The 20,406-nt window shown below is 44.7% G+C and overlaps 2 protein-coding genes and 1 long non-coding RNA gene across 5 annotated transcripts; 1 reads left to right on the forward strand and 2 right to left on the reverse strand.

Annotated features, from left to right (window-relative positions):
* Window positions 1-3,550: 3,550 nt before the first annotated feature.
* Window positions 3,551-5,981, reverse strand: clec14a (C-type lectin domain containing 14A). Its single transcript, XM_082515977.1, has 2 exons — window positions 5,779-5,981; window positions 3,551-5,166 (listed from the first exon to the last, which is right to left on the reverse strand). Exon 2 carries the CDS (start codon window positions 5,130-5,132, stop codon window positions 4,125-4,127), a length of 1,008 nt encoding a protein of 335 aa, XP_082372103.1. The 5' UTR covers window positions 5,133-5,166; window positions 5,779-5,981; the 3' UTR covers window positions 3,551-4,124.
* A 1,760-nt stretch (window positions 5,982-7,741) lies between these two features.
* Window positions 7,742-11,395, reverse strand: LOC309695378. 3 transcript variants are annotated; one of them, XR_014273135.1, is made up of 3 exons: window positions 11,241-11,395; window positions 9,141-9,454; window positions 7,742-8,992 (listed from the first exon to the last, which is right to left on the reverse strand). It is a non-coding gene; the product is annotated as an uncharacterized lncRNA (long non-coding RNA). The 3 variants fall into 3 exon arrangements; XR_014273136.1 differs by having other exon boundaries at window positions 9,141-9,457; XR_014273137.1 differs by having other exon boundaries at window positions 9,141-9,476.
* A 1,056-nt stretch (window positions 11,396-12,451) lies between these two features.
* On the forward strand, window positions 12,452-19,658 carry foxa1 (forkhead box A1). The gene is made up of 2 exons (XM_082515971.1): window positions 12,452-13,397; window positions 15,209-19,658. Exons 1-2 carry the CDS (start codon window positions 13,080-13,082, stop codon window positions 16,373-16,375), a joined length of 1,485 nt encoding a protein of 494 aa, XP_082372097.1. The 5' UTR covers window positions 12,452-13,079; the 3' UTR covers window positions 16,376-19,658.
* Window positions 19,659-20,406: the final 748 nt, after the last annotated feature.

Consider the following 20,406-nt stretch of genomic DNA (forward strand, 5'->3'; position numbering starts at 1 on the left):
ATGACAACACACTCCGTGAAGCTAACCTGCCCCCTAGCAGGTTTACTTCAACTAACCCTAACTTTCTCCGCCTCTTTGTCGGAAACCAGACTGTAGGAAGTGTCAGACATGGCGTGTCCCTTCCTTGAAGAGCCAGTAGATGTTGAAGCCCAAATTCTCCGCAGAGCTCTCCGCCGGGAGAGAGTGATTAGAGCGCGTTTGGAAATTTTATCATTTCCTGATTTCCTGTGTGAACGTTACCGTTTTTCAGCACAATCTATAATTGATTTGGATAACATCCTCAGGCCTAATATTGCTCATGCGACACATCGCCGACATTCTCTCAGTTCTGTACATATTATTTGTATTGCACTTCGGTTTTTTGCAAACAGGAGCTTTCTGTATAATATTGGTGACGCTGAGCACGTTTCCAAGGCTACCGTCTGTCGGGCAGTCAGGAATGTTACAGTTGCACTGAAACGTCTCCTGTACTCGTTTGTGGTTTTCCCCGGTCATAGACCCACAAGATTTATCAAAGAGGGATGCCACAAAATTGCAGGTATCAGGATGAACAAAACTTAATTCATGATGTGGTGATACTTGAACTACTACTTAAATGTTACATTTATTCCCACGGTTCCCAGGCGTGATTGGCTGTAGAGATGGCAATCACATTCCAATCATTGCTCCTTCAGTAAATGAAGGAGACTATGTGAACAGGAAGTCTTTCCACAGCATTAATGTACAGGTACATAGTTCCCTGTAGCATTTCAAACTAACAAATTATTTCATTATAGTAATGGATGCTAATTTGTGTTCTCTGCACTGTGAAGATCATATGTGATGCTGCCAACATTATCACAAATGTGGAAGCCAACTGCTCAGCCTCTGTGAGTGGTGGTGGTGGAGGACCCCCACCTGTTTTTCGGGCCTCCGCTTTTTTTCTGTTGGCTATAACGGGTCACATTTGAGCATACAGAGTAAGCAAATATGTACTTGTAATGTGCTCAGATAATTTCAATAAGTGCTTACAGAGGGGAAATTAATGTAGCCTCTAACTGCAATTGATTTACATCGGACAAACAGACCAAGCACTATGGCTCATAATACAATTACACCTTACCTGTTTGGACTATATTTTTATATTTCATTTTTACTTGCTGCCAGGAACGTTTGGGGCCTGTTGGGTTGCACCTGCGCTCAAATCACATCACAAAATCAAATGTATGAAATAAAAAATAAAATAAAATATAATAAAATAACGTGTTAAATGGGTGGAAATCCCTAGATCAATGTTTAAATTAACACTCATGCATTGACTCTGTCGGCCATGTTTTGCCATGCATGCTCCCTTTCTTTTGCAGCTGAGGCTGTGTTACTTTTTTTCCGCAAAATTTGCATGTTATCGCCCACCCCCGTGACATCACGCTCCAAAGCCCTATACTGCCATCAGAATTTCGGCCTCAAGCGCTGTAAAATACATTGACCGCGCCTTCTTTCCCTCCGTCTCCATGGTGACTCGCTTAATCTGTGATCCACTAATCAGGGCTTTATGTATCCTCGTGCGCGCGCTTAACTTGGGGTTAAAGCAACTCCGCGTTGATTGAACTAATTGTTATCAGCCTTTCTGAAACCGAATATTCCGAGTTGGACAGTTCGGGGTTACTCAACCCTGAGTATCGTTTTTCACTCTGAGTTTTCTAAACCGGCTTCCTGAAATAGGGCCCTGGTCCAAACCAAAGAATTGCGGTAGTCCAGTCTGCACGTAATGAAGAGACGAATAACATGTTCAAAGACATTGGCTGGAAGGTGTGGCTTAACCTTGGCCAGCTGTCTTCGATGAATAATGCTGGATTGGACTGCTGCACTCACCTGACTACACAGTTTGAAGGAACCATCGATGTGCACACCAAGGTTTCTAACATTTGTCTTACAGTAGCAGGATAATGGGCCCGGAGCACTGTCACTGTGATTATTAACGAAGTTACCAAAAATGACAACTTCTGTTTTGTTTTCATTTAATTTTAAAACATTTAAAGACATCCAGGCAGCGTAATAATAGCTGAAGTTGGTCTGTCCCTGCTTTTAAAGGCAGATAGATCTGCAAAACAGTGCAATGAAAGGTTGTAGCGTGAGAAAAGCACCTGTGATCTCTGATGAAGGGCTGGGGTTAGCAGAAGCAGCAGGACCGAGTCTTGGAATCAAACTACCAACCAAGATTACAACAAGACTGTGTGAGGTGCGCAGGACTTCAGGTTCAAACTTCAGGCCTAACGCGGCTGTGCCGCACGCAGGTGTGCCTCAGTTTCACAGCAGCCAATCAGGAGCAGGTGGTAAAACAAAGCCCTCCAAAATAAAAGTTTCTAAACACTGGACCGGAGTTCAACTCACACTCTCACATACTGTTACTATGACAACAGCAGTCCATTACTCATGGCCCCGGCCTCCACATCCTCTGGCTTCCTGACATTCTTCATACACTTCCTCCAGGAAACAGGAAGCATCTGAGTCACCATAACAACAATCAACCCCCAGTGTGTGTGTGTGTGTGTGTGTGCGCGCGCGCTGATCTAAATATCTGAAATAGAGTGGAACTGTTCGTCTCTGCTGACGAGCCGTTTCTGGGCTTGTGATGAGAAGCCGAGTAAAACAACATTGACACAGACTTCCCATGATGCACTTGATTACTGAAGGGGACGACAGATGTGTTGATTGGTTGCACCGACTGAACTAAATGATCCGTTTGTGTCTTTTTAAACAGAAACAAACTAGGTTTAGGGCTGAAATCAGAGCTCCTGTTCACAGGCGTGATTAATCAGATCATCAGTCACATGACCTCCCCCTGGGTCAGGGGTGGGGGCAGTTTCCTGTCTGAACTTTGCTGTTCTTCAGGAAACAGGAAAAGCAGTTTGTAAACACAAAGTGGCTGCTTGCTGTCCTGCAGAAACCCCGGTACATGTGGCCAAAAGTATGTGGACAGCTCACTGTTTCCATCATTGCAGCAGCAATAGGTTGGCCTTCGGGTGTCCACAAACTTATGCCTATAATGATGCACAGGGATGCTTTCCTGTACCAGAAACAGCTGAACATCGTAATTATGATTCACTTTAGACCTTGTGTACTTCGCTGTTAACCTCTCTCCAGAGATCTGGAGTTATCCCAACAGATGTCCCAATAATTTGGGCCACATCCTGATTAAAAAGAGACAGCAAGTTTCTTGAAGACGTTTCATCTGAGAAGCTTCTTCAGTTCTGAGAGCAACTGGTGGACAGTCCCAGATTTAAGCCCTATGGGAGTTGCTCTTAGAACTGAAAAAGCTTCTCAGATGAAACGTCTTCAAAGACACTTAAAGAAATCTAAAAGAAAGATGCTTTTTTTCAGAGCTCCTTAGATTACGATGACCTGGATGACCGAGAACCTTCACAGACACTAAAATATGTGGACAGCTGTGATACTATAGGATCATAGATGCTGGTGTCCACATACCTTTGGGACGTTTTGGGAAGTGGAAGACTGAAATTTTTGTTTTTGTAAAACATTTTAAAAAAAACTTATTGATGAACATGTAAAAGTCCAGCATCATCAGGTAACAAAGTTTAATAAAGTTCTGTTTAATTCAAAGATTACTCAAAAACAGGAAATCAGCAGATTGAGCCAAACCATCAGTTTTTCAAAGTAAACTTAACTTCCATGTCATTCAGCAGTGAAATTACCTTTTTCTTTAAACATTTACAGTGAAGTGAAATGAAGATTAAGTATATTCTGTCCTTAAATAAAGAAGAATATTTAAACAGGTGAATTTAAATGAGCAGTAAAATGAATTTAAAAGTATTTAAACTATTTGTTCTGCTACTAGGCAGAACGAGTGAATTTTATTGGGTCATTTAGATAAAACTGATCAGATGTTAACTCAGTTCTTAATTTATTGATCTTTTCTAAATTAACCAATAATGAATTCAAGAACATCTACCTGTGAACAGTTTGTGACAGAGGTCAGGGGTTATTTTGAGCCTAAGTCCACAGACAGGTAAAAGCCTTCAAAATGTCCAATAATTGAAAAACAATCAACAATTTTGTAACTAAACACAGCCAATCACAGCTCTGTTCCCTCGTATCACTGGCTTCTCATTGGTCAATTAGGCTGTTTAGGCCAATGAGAAGGAATCTTTCCTGTTTTTGCTTTTCATCTCCATCTTCTCCGCCTTCTTTATGGCCCGTTTCTTTGACCGCCTGTTCAGGCAGCATTTCACCGTCACCGCGATGACCACCAGCAGAAAGACCAGCACCCCCGTGGCTATCAGCACAGGGAGCAGGATGGTCGACCACAACACAGAGTCTTCCTCTTTCTGTGTGGCATTGGCACACTCTATTTTGATGGCAGTGATGTTGGCCAGGGCTCCGTTCTCCAATCGCCACACGGTGGGTTCTCCTGAGCAGACCAGGTCAAAGCTAATGGAGGACCAGCACTGCACCTGGATCTTCATGTTACCCGAGAGCATTTTGAGTGAGCGAGCCTCAGGGATAGAGGGGCGCTGGCATGAACGCAGCTCTGCGGAATGAGAGTCATTAATAAATCCAGGTTCACGCTTTGGTTTTGATGGTTTTATAGGTGTGTCCTCAGGTGGAGGTGGTTCTGATCCTAGCTTGATGGTGGTGTCTCCATCCTTCACTTTGCAGATAAAAGCGTTTTTGTCCTTATGGCAGTTTAAAGGAATCAGACCCCAGGTCACATTCGACCCATCAAACTGTCCCTTCAGCGCCGCACACCGGTCTGTAGTACAGGTATGTTCTGGGTCCTCCGCCCATTGGCTCACCTCTGACTCCTCGCTGTTGTTCTCTAACCACTTGAATCCCCTCAGTGGCTTGGACCTGTCTATACACTCTGAGCTGGTGATTCTCAGCCCGACCCAGAAGGTGAACTCGTTTTGAAACGGCTCTGATTTGAAGATGAGCTTGAGGATTTCATCCACTTCCTGTTGGGTGGCAATAGTGGTGAGGACACTGCTGCCGGGACACTTCTTAGCGGCATTGTTGAAGCTGAGTTTGTTGTGGTTCAGGGTGTATTGTGAAGACTGGGCAGAGGAAATATTTCTTAGCAGGAAGACAAAGATGCAAAGAAGCAAAGTCCAACAGCTGCAGAGCTGAAACGCCATATCCTCTAGCTCCACCCCTCTGGTGATGGTGTCACTATGTCCAGAGATCAGAAAATCAGTTTGTTATTTTTAAATTAACATAGTCATAGACAGGATTTGACCTACTCTAAAGCTAACCTAAGCTGAACTTAACCCAATCTAGACTCTGTCTAAACCTGACCTAAACTCAGTCTGATCCCAGCTTTCACTCGGGCTGAACCTCTAACTGCCGTGCGAATTGATCATTAACAGTGGCTCATTTGCAGCTTTGCTCCTGGTGTGCAGAGATTCTTCCGAATGTTACAGCAGACGACGACTGAAGCAGCTTTTCGTTGACACACATTAAATCAGCGCTTCACAGTTTTTCGGTGAACACTGCCCCCCCACTGGTGAATATCTGAGTTACATTTGACCGAAGGCGTAATTACAAAAAGTACCTTTAGAGCAGTTTGTCCTGAGAGACGCTGAAAGACCTGAATCTGCAGAAAAACTCTTTTTACAGCTGATCCTGGCAGAGTAACTTTTGTCGTCTTTGTTAAATGTCCTGAGCAGATTTTTAAACAAATAAAAGTTCTCAGCTTCAGCATTGGATTTTCTTCTGTTTTTATTCTATTCAAATCAATAATCACGTCTGTTTATTTTACACTTTCTAACTTGTCCTCCTCACCAGTCCAGTCGGTTTCTCCTCCTTCCTCCTCCCTCCTGCTCCTCTTCTCTCTGTTCTTTCCTCCTTTTTCTCGCTCTTTCCAGTTTCTCCTCTTCTTGTTTGTCACTCCCGCTTTCTGTCCTCCTTTATCTCTGGTTCTCCTTCAGTCACACTGCCAGCCTCACCCTCGACCACACAGTGCCTCCCCCTCCTCCTCCTCCTCCAGGACAGGATGTGTGTTGTGTCTTGATACGGCGAGCTGGTTTCCTCCAGAGAAATTCTGCAGCCCAACTTCAGGTTTCAGATCAGAGCACAGATAAGGAACACAAGTGCTATGGACGTCATCGCAGCTCTTTTACTCAAAAGAAACTAAGACCATGGAAAGCAGAACGTACCGAGATCAATGCACAGCAGCGTGAGCAGTGGGAGGAAAAGTCAACACAAATAAAATGTTCATTTTTTTAAATGGACTCTGGTTCAAAGCCATTAAAGGCAGATCATGTTTAGAGTCATTCTCTGTCTTCAATGTAGGAACATGTGAACATTCAGTGGAGGATAGAGAAAAAAGGTCCAGCTTTAAAATTTAAAACATGCGTTTATCTACCAACCTGAATGACTTTTATTTTGAAAATCCCACAAACACGAATCTTCAGCTTGTACAGACGCGCTCCTGCGACACATGCACACGTGTTATGATGCTGATGCTTAGCGATGCTGAGCTCCATTTGGTCTTAGACAAATAAGTAAATTCAGATTATGCAGTCAGGTGCAGACTGTGTCTATGAATCCTCTTCAGAGAGCTCTGCCACTCGTAGTGCTGTAATAAGCTTATTTTATATCATTAATCAAGTCAAGTTGGCTTTATTGTCACTTCAACCATATACAGTTAGTACACAGTGAAGCGAAACAACGTTCCTCCAGGACCAAGGTGCTACATGCAACATAAATTTACAACATAAATTAACAGAAAACACTAAACTAGCTAACTAAGAGGCCTAGTTAGCTGGCTAGCAGAGACAAGACAGACTGACCTAACATAAATTACAACATAAATTAACAAAAACTAACTATCTAAGGAAGACTTTTTTATTTTCTTTTTTATTTATTTATTTTTTGTTAACAGACAGCAGACAACAAAGTGCACGTGCAAATGTGCAAACAAGAGCAGCAAAGTGACAGAATGATAGAAAAACACAACGTAACATAATAATAAGGTTTTGTGATGATGAGTTGAGGTAGTGGAGGAACAGTAAGCATTCCTTAGTGTAGCAGCAGAAATTAGGAAGTAAAGAAGTTAGTGCAAAAAGTCCAGTAATAATATTGTGCAACAGAACATTTACAGGTTGGTGTGTGCGATAGATTGGTGGTGTAGGTCAGTGTGTTTGCGCTTGTGTTGATTAGTCAGTCCAGTCTCAATGTTTTGGGGTAGTTGAGTTAAGGTGTGTGTGTGTGTGTGTTTATCAGTCCAGTCCCTTTTTGCTGAGGAGACGGATGGCTTGTGGAAAAAAGCTGTTGCACAGTCTGGATGTGTGTGCCCGAATGCTTCGGTACCTTTTTCCAGATGGCAGGAGTGTGAAGAGTGTGTGAGAGGGGTGTGTCCGATCAGCCACAATGCTGGTGGGTTTGCGAATGCAGCGTGTGGTATAGATGTCCTCAATTGAGGGGAGAGAGACCCCGATGACCTTCTCTGCTGTTCCCACTATCCGCTGTAGGGTTTTGCGGTCCGATATGGCACAGTTCCCAAATCAGACAGTGATGCAGTCGCTCAGGATGCTCTCGATAGTTCCTCTATAGTTTAATAGTTTAATTATTTATATAGCACATTTAATTACAACAGGAGCGTTGACCAAAGTGCTGTACAAGAATACAACATACATAATAAAACAACTCTATAGAAGGTGGTCAGGATCGGTGGTGGAAGCTGGGCCTTTCTCAGTCTTCTCAGAAAGAAGAGACGCTGTTGGGCTTTCTTGTGCAGGGAGGAAGCCCAACAGCGTCTCTAATGTGACCTCCGTCTCCTCCTCACAGCCAGGTTCATGAGGAGCAGCCCGTGGAGAAAAGGAGGCCAGATGTTTGGAGATGCTTCTCACAAGAAAGCTGCAACTGTAACTTCAGCAGGTCAGCGCTCAGAAACCACACAGGATGAAGCTCCACCAAAAACAAAAATTACTGATGTTTTTGGTGGAGCCTCCATGAGTGACCTGCTGGATGTGAAGGTGAAGACACCTGAGTCCAGTTTACTCAAAGAAGCTGCACGTTTAAATACAGAGGAAATGACTCCTGCGCACCTGTTCGATGGTCCAGCGTCGGATCACCAGACTGAGTCTGAAGCAGATTCGCCTCTTTAGTGTATCATCGACGTGCCGGCCTGAGAACCTGCGCGCACACACACACTGGACTGATGCCATCTAGTGGACAACAACAGTGTTGTTAAAGTGCTCTAAAATAAAATACTGCTCCAATGGAAACAGAAATGAAGAAACGGTGAGGTCATGTGACTGATGTGATTGGGTGGAAAGTGCAGCTGTGCAATGCAAGCTTTGATGACTGCGCATTAATCATTCGATTTTCTGTGTATGTCTAAAATATCTAATAATCCCATTAAAAATGATCGATCTGGATGGATTGCACAGTCACACCTGGGGGGCTGATGCATGCTCAGGTACACGCTTCATCAGCGTTAACAGCACAGGAAAGTGGTCATGGCTGCTTCCCCGCAGGTTTTACATGTACTGTTTCACACGGCCACCAGAGGGCTCCCTCAGCCTTCAAACAGGTGTTAGCACACGGAGGCTGACGTGGGGGGGGGGCTTGGGACCTGGGTTGGGCCACCTCGACCTCAAACAGTCACAGCATGGATAAAGTCACTGAGCTGCAACATCAGCGTGACCAACAAAATCTCGCTCTGGCTCCTCAACTTCGGCCCTGACACAGACCTGAACACCAGATCAGACGTCCCTGCATTTATTTCTGCTAACACCGGCGTCACCTGCAAAGAATCACCTGAGCCTGATCGCGGTGAAGTCGTTCACCTGTGCTGGGTCGTCTGCAGGACTCTTTGGTGGATTGTGGGTAATGCAGCCTGATGAGGTTAAACTCAGAGAAAGTTTCCTCGTGCACGGATGTTTTCATAGCTGGGTTACAGGTGGAAACTCCACCAGGTGTGCAGGTCCAGGAGTCCCAACCCAAATCCACCTGAAATTTCAAACTGAACAGCAGGAACAGGAAGCAGCTGCTGAACAGGAAAAGAAGACAGCAGCGCTGTCGTCAAACATCTGTACATGACTTTTTTTCCATGCATAAATGAATAAATACACAATGCAGTCAGTTATTACCAGCACAGAGTCATTGTCGTGGTAACGCCCTTTTCCCCACCAACGCACCTGGAGTCAGTTCCATGCTTATGTCACTTCCTGTGACTCCCTGTGTGTCCAGGATGACCGCCTGTGCACATCTGCACCCTTACACGTGTGAAGTTCCTTTGTGCCTTTATTCTCCTGCGTGTGATTCTTCGTGCACTGGCCTGATCTTGTGGTCTGCAGAGGGCGCCGCACAGACCAGCTGCTATCATAGGTCAAAGGTAACGTGAACAGAAACCTGATGATACCTGCAGCGTGTCAGACTCCAGCTTCTGATTGGCTGTTTTGATTCTGCTCAATCAGAGGAGCGCCAGGAAGATAATTCCACAACACTAAATCTGCTGACAGGAGAGAGAACACCTGTGTGAGAGAGAGTTCAGGTGAGCGTGGAGGTCAGAGGTCACATGGTGTTCATGTGAGCACAACACTGTCTGTTTGACCTGCAGATGAACTCACTTGACATCCTCGGCCATGACTCACAGCCGAGAGATATTTCCCCCACACAGAGAGAAGGAGTTCACAGGAAACCACGGCAACAACAGGGCTTTAATAACAGCCTGTGACACACACACACACACACAAACACAGTAACACACACACACACACACACACACACACACACACACACACAGTAACACACACACACACACACAGTAACACAAACACACACACATACACACTAACACACACACACACACACTAACACACAGTAACACAAACACACACACACACACACAGTAACACAAACACACAGTAACACAAACACACACACACACACACACACGGTAACACACACACAGTAATAAACACAAACACACACGGTAACACACACACAGTAATAAACACACACACACAGTAACAAACACAAACACACACAGTAACACAAACACACACAGTAACACAAACACACACACACACAGTAACACACACACACACACACACAGTAACACAAACACACACAGTAACACACACACACACACACACAGTAACACAAACACATACACACACAGTAACACAAACACACACACACACAGTAACACACACACACACACACACAGTAACACAAACACACACAGTAACACAAACACACACAGTAACACACACACACACACACACACAGTAACACAAACACATACACACACACACACACAGTAACACAAACACACACAGTAACACACACACACACACACACAGTAACACACACACACACACACACAGTAACACAAACACATACACACACAAACACACACAGCAACACAAACACACACACAGCAACACACACACACACACACAGTAACACAAACACACACAGTAACACACACACACAGTAACACAAACACACACACACACACACACACAGTAACACAAACACACACACACACACACACACACACAGTAACACAAACACACACACACACACAGTAACACAAACACACACAGTAACACAAACACATACACACAGTAACACACACACAGTAATAAACATACACACACACAAACAGTAACACAAACACACACACACACACACAAACAGTAACACACAAACACAGCAACACACACACACACACACTCAGCAACACACACACACACACACTCAGCAACACACACACACACACACACACACATGCACACAGTAACAAACACACACGCACACAGTAACACAAACATAGTAACACAAACACACAGTAACACACACACAGCAACACAAACACACACGCACACAGCAACACAAACACACACGCACACAGTAACACAAACACACACACAGTAACACAAACACACGCGCACACACAATAACACACACACACACAGCAACACACACACACACAGCAACACACACACACACACAGTAACACACAGTAACACAAACACACACACACGCGCACACACAGTAACACGCTCACACAAACACACACACACAGCAACACACACACACAGTAACACACACACACACACAGTAACACAAACACACACGCACACACAGTAACACACACACAGTAACACAAACACACACGCACACACAGTAACACACACACACACACACACACACACACACACTCACACAGTAAGACACACACAGTAATAAACACACACACACATACACACAGTAACACACAGACTTACTGTTAATGTGTGTGGTCTACAGCAGCCTTCTGATTGGTGGATGTTTGGTGTTAGCCTGATATGAAGATGAAGCTGGAGACCCTCGTCCTCCTCAGTGGGTCCCACAAAGCGGTGAGGTCCGGGTCTTTGGCTCCGCCGCTCCTGGAGCCGCTGTGTCTGTGCGTAGGCGTGCAGGTGACAGGTGAGTCAGTGAGGAGCTTTTAGTGAGATTTACAGCCTCGTGAGTCACAACGAAGCCTCCTCGGCGCCGGCCTCCACGCTGTCATCGGCGCCATGTGAAACACAAGGCAGGAGTGAATAAAAAACTGGAAACAGGAGCGAAAGGTGCAGCGTGACATCAGAGGCTGAAAATTCTCTGCATGAAATATTCATACCTCATGTCACACAGGTGTGTTCACAGTTCACACAGCCACCCCGGCAGGTAGGAGGAGGAGCAGGTACTGCGTGAGTCACATGACCCAGTCTGCTACTGCATGAACTTGCTCTGACCCTGAGGGACGCACACACGAAGATGATCTGGTCTCTAAATGCAGGTAAAAGGAGACCCGCTCTCACCTGTCCTGATTATCACACCTGAAGTCAGGTTTACCTGCAGACTGTGACCCCTGACCCCTGCAGTGGGGTAACATCTGGGTGCAGTTTCTATCAGAAGTTAAAGGCGTGCTTTCACCTCTGGAACGTTTCATCTGTGCTTAGTGGCTCTGAAAGCATCACAAAATCTGGCTCTTCCATACAAACAGGTGCTGCACAGGTCTGAGGGTCTTACCTGGACTTCCATCCTCACCTTAGCTGCACCTCAGTGAGGAGGTGTCCTCCCGGGCCTCCCCCTCTGTGTCTCTGCTCAGTGTTTGGTGTAAGTGTCCTTAAATCCAGCAGCTCGTCCTCTTAATCCAGTCCGATAATCTGCCGCTGCGCTTGCTCATTAAAGCTCCATACCGGACCGTCAGCTGGAGCAGAGGCTGATCTGGGACCAGCCAGTATAATAATAATAATAATAATAATAATAATCACCCTGAATATGTTTCTTTGTGGCTGTCGGGTCTCTTTTGTATGGAGGAGGAGTCCTTTTTAGGGCTTTGCTGTGGGTCTACCTCTGTGCGTGTGCAGGTCTCATTCACTGACCTGAGTGCAGTCAGACCATCAGCGCTGAAACATCTGGAGCTTCATGAAGCCACAAACCAGCTGTTTAACGCTGATGTGTTTCCTGCATTTCAAACACGTTAAAGATGATTTGTGCTTATTAAACTTTAAACAGCAAGCCTGCCTTCAAGAAACCCAATCAGCTCCTATGGTTTTTCACATTAAAAGCTCGTGCTTATTTTTTAGGGTTTGACTACAATTGAAACTCTTATTGTGAAGGACGATGCCTCTTTTATTTAAACACAATGTGAACTCTTTAACGAGGTGTTCAATGTGAGACTAAAAACTGTTTTTAAAGGGACGTTTGTACAGAAGTGTGAAAGCTTGAGACGGCATTACGTAAAACTCGAACTGTGTTTTGAGGATAATGAGAAATAATGAATCTTTCACCTTAATCCGCGTGTGCAGGATTATTTCATGACGTTTTGAAATAATCCTGCACACGTGATTTAATATCAGTCTTCAGCAGAAATGGAGCGAAAAATCCTTTTTAGACGGACCTTTGTATGCGCGGCGGCGGCACGTGCACTTTTATGTTTGTCTATTGAAATATTTTTAAAATGTTAAAAAAATATAAGATTTAGTTTTTATTATATGGGGAGTTTAAATAAAAACAAAAATCAAACATTTTCAAAAGTTTATAAAGAAACGGGCCCGGCTCCGGTTCGGTGAAGTCGCAGGTGGAGGCTGAGTGGAGGAATGACTGGAGGAGGAGGGGGGGGGGGGGGGGGGGGGAGCAGCGGAGGGCCGGACCTGCACGGGGAGGAGGAGGAGGCTCACATCAGTCCGCAGGTCACCATCACCTCCTCCTCCTCCTCACTAACTCTCGGCTCGGCACGGCACGCTTCCACCTGGAGCAGCGCGCAGACACTCAGACGGGAACAGGACCGGGAGGCCAGGAGACCCGGAGCGGGACCTGCAGGATCCGCGATCCGGCCGCGGGCTCCCGACATGCTGGGCACGGTGAAGATGGAAGGCCACGAAGCTCCGGACTGGAGCGGATACTACAACGAGGAGGTCGGTCACCGCCGCGCCCACGGCGTTAGACCCGGGCCAAGAGCCGGGATAAGAGCCCGGCCGGATTAAAGCGTTTAACGGGAAAACTGCGCGAAAGTTCTCCGGTTAAAGTTCGGGTTCCGGTTTGGTTTTAAAACTGTGTTTTTTTATTTATCTTTTATTTATCAGAAAATCCAAAGCACGTAAAAATGAACTTTATCAGAGAGAAAGCGAGAGATTTAAAAAAATCTGTTTAATCAGCTTTAAATCTTTCTTCAAACACGAGCAGCAAAATCAGAGCGTTTGGTTCCGGATAATATATCTTATATTAACTCTATAATATTTAATATTAAATAAATACACTTAATATAACAGAAAAAAATCTGCGGCGATTTTATTCAAATTAAAATAACAAAGATTTAAAAAAAAGTTTCAGAGTTTCAGAGAAAATCAGAACAAAGAAGCTGAGACTCTAAAATCGGGTCTTTTTCAAACTGACTCTGGCGCAGACACGAATCCGCTCCTTCGCTGCGGGTATTGATCACTGATTATCGGAAATAATAATAATAATAATAATAATAATAATAATAATAATAAGAAGAAGAGCCGCTATTACCGGATAAACCCGAGTTAATTTTCCAAGGATTGTAACAGAAACTATTTGTTAATCTCTCTGATGTGAAAACTTTTATTTAATCATTGATTCATTTCATACGTTTCATTTTTAATTATCTCAGTTCTGTTTCACCGCAGAAAGTCACAATTATATTAAAGAAATATAAACAATAATAATCACAGACAGCAGTAACGTTTTTTATGTTTCAGTGAAATCTAAACAAACTGCGTTTATTTCACCTTCACGACGTGAAAGTTTAAATAAACTCTGATTTATTTTAACTTTATTTAATCGTTACTCCGTCAAGAAAAACAATCAAAATAAACCAGAACAACAAAAAAAAAACATGAATATTTTAAATTAGATTCTGAATGAGAATGAAAATCTTCCGATAATAAACTGATAATCAATCATTTTATTTAATGGGAAAAACGAAGCTGTGGTTTTATTTTTTATTTTTATTTATTTATTTTAAACCCGTTTAATAAAAAAAATCTGAAAATGAAAATCAAACTGAAGTTGGAACAAAGAGTAGGAGGCCGCTGCTGACCGAGCCTCAGTGAGAAACAATAAAGTTTAATAATCTCAAAATAAACTGCAAATTAAAATTTTTTAATTTAATTTAATTTGTTCTGTTCAGCTAATTAAAACTTTTAAAATGTGAATGTGGAGGAGAAACTCGGACCCTACATACTAGTAAAGTATTATCATTGTTATCAATAATAGGACGCTTTAAGAATGAAAATCAGATCCTGTCACTTCAAACTGTTCATCAAATACACAGAAAACGTTATTTAAATGTTTTTTAAACCAGGTTCCCAGGCATGTATCATTAATGGACTGCTCTTTATTTCTTACCGAGCGCTCACACACATACACTTCAGGATTGGAGGAGCTGGGCATCGCGCCGCTGACTTTTCCTTTGATCGGCGACCCGGTCTTCCTCCTCCTCCGGTCCTGGGCTAAGATCTCTGGACCAGGCTTAACCATCCTCTGCAGACCTGACTGTCCACATGATTCTGGAATAAAATCTGAGGAGACTTAATCAAGTTTCACATTTTTACAGGCAAACAACCAGCAGGGGGCACTGCAAAAGGACAGTCCAACAGAACAAACTGGGTCTTAGACCTGGTTCTGGTTTCAAACTTTTCTGTACTTAGTCCGATTGGTCAGCGTCTTGGTCCTGGTTCTGACTGGTTCTGGTCTCTCTCTGCAGGTGTACTCCCCAATGGCCAGCGCTGGGATGGGTTCTGGTCTGGGGATGGGCTCCATGTCCGGCTACATGTCGAGCACTGGGACCACGTCAGGTTCCTTCAACATGTCCTATAGCAGCACTGGTCTCAGCCCTGCCCCCGTAGGAGCAATGGCGAGCTCTGCTCCGGCGGCCATGACGGGGCTGGGTGGGGGAGTGGCATCGATGGGTGGGGCCTTGAGCCCATCCGGGATGGGTTCGGTGTCGGCCCAGCAGGCCTCGATGGGCCTAAACCCATACGGCCCCATGAGCCCCAGCATGAGTCCCGGCATGGCGTATGGCGGAGGCGGACTAAACCGAGCCCGGGACAACAAAGCGTTCAGACGGAGTTACCCACACGCCAAGCCGCCATACTCCTACATCTCCCTCATCACCATGGCGATCCAGCAGGCGCCCAGTAAGATGCTGACGCTAAGCGAAATCTACCAGTGGATCATGGACCTGTTCCCATACTACCGACAGAACCAGCAGCGTTGGCAGAACTCCATCCGCCACTCGCTGTCCTTCAACGACTGCTTCGTGAAGGTGTCGCGCTCGCCGGACAAACCGGGGAAGGGCTCGTACTGGACCCTGCACCCGGACTCCGGGAACATGTTTGAGAACGGCTGCTACCTACGTCGCCAGAAGAGGTTCAAGTGCGAGAAGAAGATGTCGACCAAGTCAGACGGCAGGAAAGAGCAGGTGGGCAGCAGCGGAGGCGGGGCTGCGTCTCCCGCAGGGGATGCTCTCAAAACTCCGGGACTCCTAGACTCCTCGCTGCCCTCCTCCAGCCAGGCTGCTTCGCCCCCCGGGCTGGACCTGCGGGGAGGCGTGGGCGGGCCATCCGACCTGAAGGTGTCCAGTGCCCAGCTCCTTTCCTCGCTGTCACTGCCCCCCCACTCCATGGCTCACGAGTCGCAGCTCCATATCAAAGGAGACCCGCACTACTCCTTCAACCACCCGTTCTCCATCAACAACCTGATGTCGTCCTCGGAGCAGCAGCACAAACTGGACCTGAAGGCCTACGAGGCCCTGCAGTATTCCTCCTACAACACCGGGGTGGGGTCCGGCCTCGGGGGGAGGACCATGGAGCCGCTGGAGGCTTCCTACTACCAAGGGGTCTACCCCAGACCACTCCTCAACACCTCATAGTAGCTGCTGCACCTCCTGCTGGACTCTCTGCATGCAGCTGTCATAGACATCCTGTTGGACTGAGACGGACTTCTGAACTCCTGCACTGTGACCGAACCGGGACGCCAACAGACATGATGAGACTGACCCCAGGTCTGTGAGCTGCTTTTACACACGAGTCACAAATGATCTGAGGTACAAAAACAACAACCGGGTCAGACTTGAACCAGAGTCCAGATTGTGATCCACCTGAAGAACCCTGGAAGGTAAACCGCAGGGTTCTGCTAGGAGGTGGAGCCTGGGAGTCCTGGTTCTGAGTCTGATCCTGCTTTGGTTGGGGACACAGAGAAACCCAGTACTGCAAAACCAGTGTCATCGGACCCGTTCAATACTCAGTTCCCACCGGTGTAACCAGACTCCCTTCAGCAATGTCAGTCTGCATGTAGGCAAAGCCATACCAAACTTCATTCAAGTTTTAAGTAATTTAATGTTAGTTTTCATGTAGGCAAATCCAAGACAAGCTCTGTATGTAAGCATGAATATCCGCAGTTAGTGTGGGTACTGCGGCTAGTTTAACATTAGTCTGCATGTAGCATGAGTTGTGACCAAACTCCATTCAAATATCAGTGAATTTAACACACAGACGTGTGGTTTGAATCAGTGGCTGTTGCAGATAAAGCTGCATTAGCTAACTTATAAAACACCAAACAGTTCTGTAAGTTTAAAGTGTGAAGACCTTTAGGTTTCTCTGATCCAGGTCAGAGACTCGGTTCTTTAAGGACTCGGTCAGAACTCTCTGCTGTCTCTGAGATCCTGTCCAGCAGCACACATTAACATTGACCTTTCACCCTCAAGTGTGACCGAGCATGGCTCTTTCGGCTCAGGCATCTGTGAAACTGTTGGTGTCCCTCAGAGGGCCACGAGCCGCAGGTTGAGCCACAGTGGTTTGGAGTCCTGCTTAGAGCAAGGTCAAAGGTCACACTGCAGATATTTACAAACACATTGATGATCAGGACTCGTCTTTCTGATCAGGATTTATTTCTCCCACGACCTTGTCTCCTCCTCTGCTGACCTCTGGCAGGGTCGCGCGGCCTAGCCTGAGAACCTGCCGCTCAGATGAAAGGCTTTTCATTTAAAGGATCATTTCACCCCAAAAACAGTCCCGCTCTGCCATTCTCACCACACGTTCCTCGCCGCCGTTTGGGCTGGAGGAAGCACTCAGTCAGGAAAAGTGTTCAGAATATTGAAGTTAAAGTACTCTGACGTAGCTGTTACTAACAGAGAAAATTAAAATATTTGTAGTCATTAAAAGTTTATAAAGATAAATAAATGTCCTGATACAGCAGCTTCTGTTTTAAAAGAAGCATTCATCTTAACAGGGTCACGGAGCAGGAACAGCACGAGGACATGTCTGATTTTCAAATCGAATGCAAACAAGTTCATTTGACTTCCTGTGAAGCTGAAACTTCGAGATCGCAGAACCAGATTGAGGGTCACACAACATTGACACAACACTCAGCATTCACACAAAACCCACATGACGTTCACTCAGCATTCACACACAGGTGAGGCTGAAGCTGCTTTCAGGGTTTCAGTACTTTTACTCAAGTAACTTCATTCTGAGTACTTTTACTTGACAAACTTCAGACGTTTATATGCTGCTGCAGTTTGTCACTGGAACTTTTTTTTTATTGATCTAACAATTTATAGACGCGCAGCTGAGACGATCGATCAGTGATTTGATGATTTATGTTTTTCACTGAAAAATATTTGCTGCTTTTCTTTTTACGTTTGAGGAACTATTTTAAAAACCAAACAACAGCAGCACTTTAAAACAAGCTCGACAGAAACAAGAAACAAACCCAATGATATATATCAATAATTAGAGAGTATTTTTACTCTGATTACTGTTAGTATTCAGTGTAACTCAAACCGGTTATGATTTTCAGTTATAAAATCAAACGAGTTCGAGCTGAATGAAAAAAATCGAGACAAAAAAGAATCGTTAATGACAGTAAACTTCTTCTCACAGGGTTAAAGCACCTGAGTCACGTGACTGGCAGAAAAGCACCTGATCCATTTTATCCAATCACAAACTAACCACATAAACCTGAATTACATCATAACTCATCATTATTGTTATTTAAAGGTGTGTTTGGGGTGGAATAACCTTTATTAAATTTGAATTCATTGCCAGTTCATCGTCTGTCACTTAGTTTCAAACTGGAGTTAAACTTTCAAAATTAGTTCATTGCAAGAAGCTTCAAAATAGGAGCGTGGAGTGTTGGAGCACTTCCTGCTTCTGAGCATGCTCTGTAGCTCTTTCTTGGCCTGACCTGTGTTTTAGCGCTCCCCCCGACGTGACTGGAGACACGAGGCCGCAGGAAGTCTGCCAACGGTGCCCTCCATGCCAGACTGTGAGGAGAGCAGTTGTAACATCACAGCCTGGGATGAAGGGCGTGGCGTTCTGTCGCTGAGGTGTGCCGGTCACTTCCTGCTCGCGAGTTTAACCACTTGACGGCACCTGCAGCAGAGCATGACTTCACATGACCTCTGACACATAAACAGGAAGCAGAGAGACTCAATAATCAACAACGGATCGAGCGTTGGGTTCATCCTCCCATCAGTCGATCGATGATCTGATCGGTGACTCTGTGTGTAGAAGCAACATCACTTCCTGTCTGTGTATTTAACCCATCACAATTATTAATTATTGATTATTACCATGTGCATGAATGAAGTGGGAGGTCTTCTTCTTCTCCTTCTGTCGCGTCCTCGTCGTGAGTTTGTCCTTCGTTGGTTTTGATGCATGTTTTAACTTATTCTGTCATTTTCAAATAAAAACATGGAACGCTGCAGGCTGAGCGGGTTATTGATTGTTGATCGATTCAGACGTGTTTCATTTATCGACCATTTACGTTACTGATTACAAAACAAACAGACCGATGTTGGAATCAGCTGATAACCGATCAATAAATGTCTCTGCTGCCCTGTGAAAACCACGTATCTCGCTCAGAGAACTAATTTATTTATCAGGAGAACAAAATTACTGATCACATGACTAATCAATCACATGCAGCAGTCAGCTGATAACAGCAGAATAATCAGAACTGATCGATCAAGTATCAGTAAATTCATTTATCTTCGATAAGCTGAGGACAAAAGAACATTTTCAATAAAAACATTGAGAAGAACGATCTGATTTTTACTGGTTTTAATTTTGTCTCTTTGATTTCATTTAATCGAGAAAATTGTTTCCAATAATCGTCAATTTCAGCAAAAACAAAGAGCACGAGTGACTCGAAAACTCGTCCGTCACTCGCTGTGATCCTTCAAGACTCACTGAAAAAGTACAATCAAATAAATAGATACATAAAATAAACGATTAAAATAAAATGTGTATTTGTTTTATTTTATTTTTTTGTTAGTTCTGGTGGACAGAAAGCTCGTATCTCCAGGCTTCTCTGTGACCGCGTTTTTGTTTGTTTGTTTGTTTTTAGTGTAAACACCGGAAACAGCTGATTTATTATTTTTTCCGTTTTTATATTTCGTCTCTTTTATTTTGTCCTGTTTTTGTTTCATTTACAGTTTTAATGTTTTTTATTGTTTATTTGTTTGTTGATTTTATCTTCACGTCTTTCTGTCGCCGTGTTTGTGTTTCTTTAATTATTTTTATTTAATTCTCCTTTATTTATTTTTTAATTTTGGTTTTATTCCCGGTTTATTTTCACCGCTTTGTTTTAGTTTCTTTATGTGTTATTATTGTTGTGTCCCCGGTGTTTCGGCTCCGCTCGGCTCGTGTCTCGGGGCTCAGGCCGGCCTCGGTCCGCCTCCCGCGGTCTCGCGGTGCGGATTTCGCGGCTGTTTGCGGGCCGTGAACCTGAACACGAGCCGACAGATTTCACTTTGATCTCAAGCTTTTTCCCCTTTTTGCCGCAAAATGTCTCCAGTGATCCCGGAATTACCCGCCAATTATCCGCAGACATGAACCCGCAGCGGAGACGCGCACAGAGCCCGGACAGTCGAGCTGGGCCGAGAGGAGCCGAAGGCCG

The sequence above is a fragment of the Aulonocara stuartgranti genome (genome assembly GCF_965226115.1).
Source record: "Aulonocara stuartgranti genome assembly, chromosome: 19".
NCBI lineage: Eukaryota > Metazoa > Chordata > Actinopteri > Cichliformes > Cichlidae > Aulonocara > Aulonocara stuartgranti.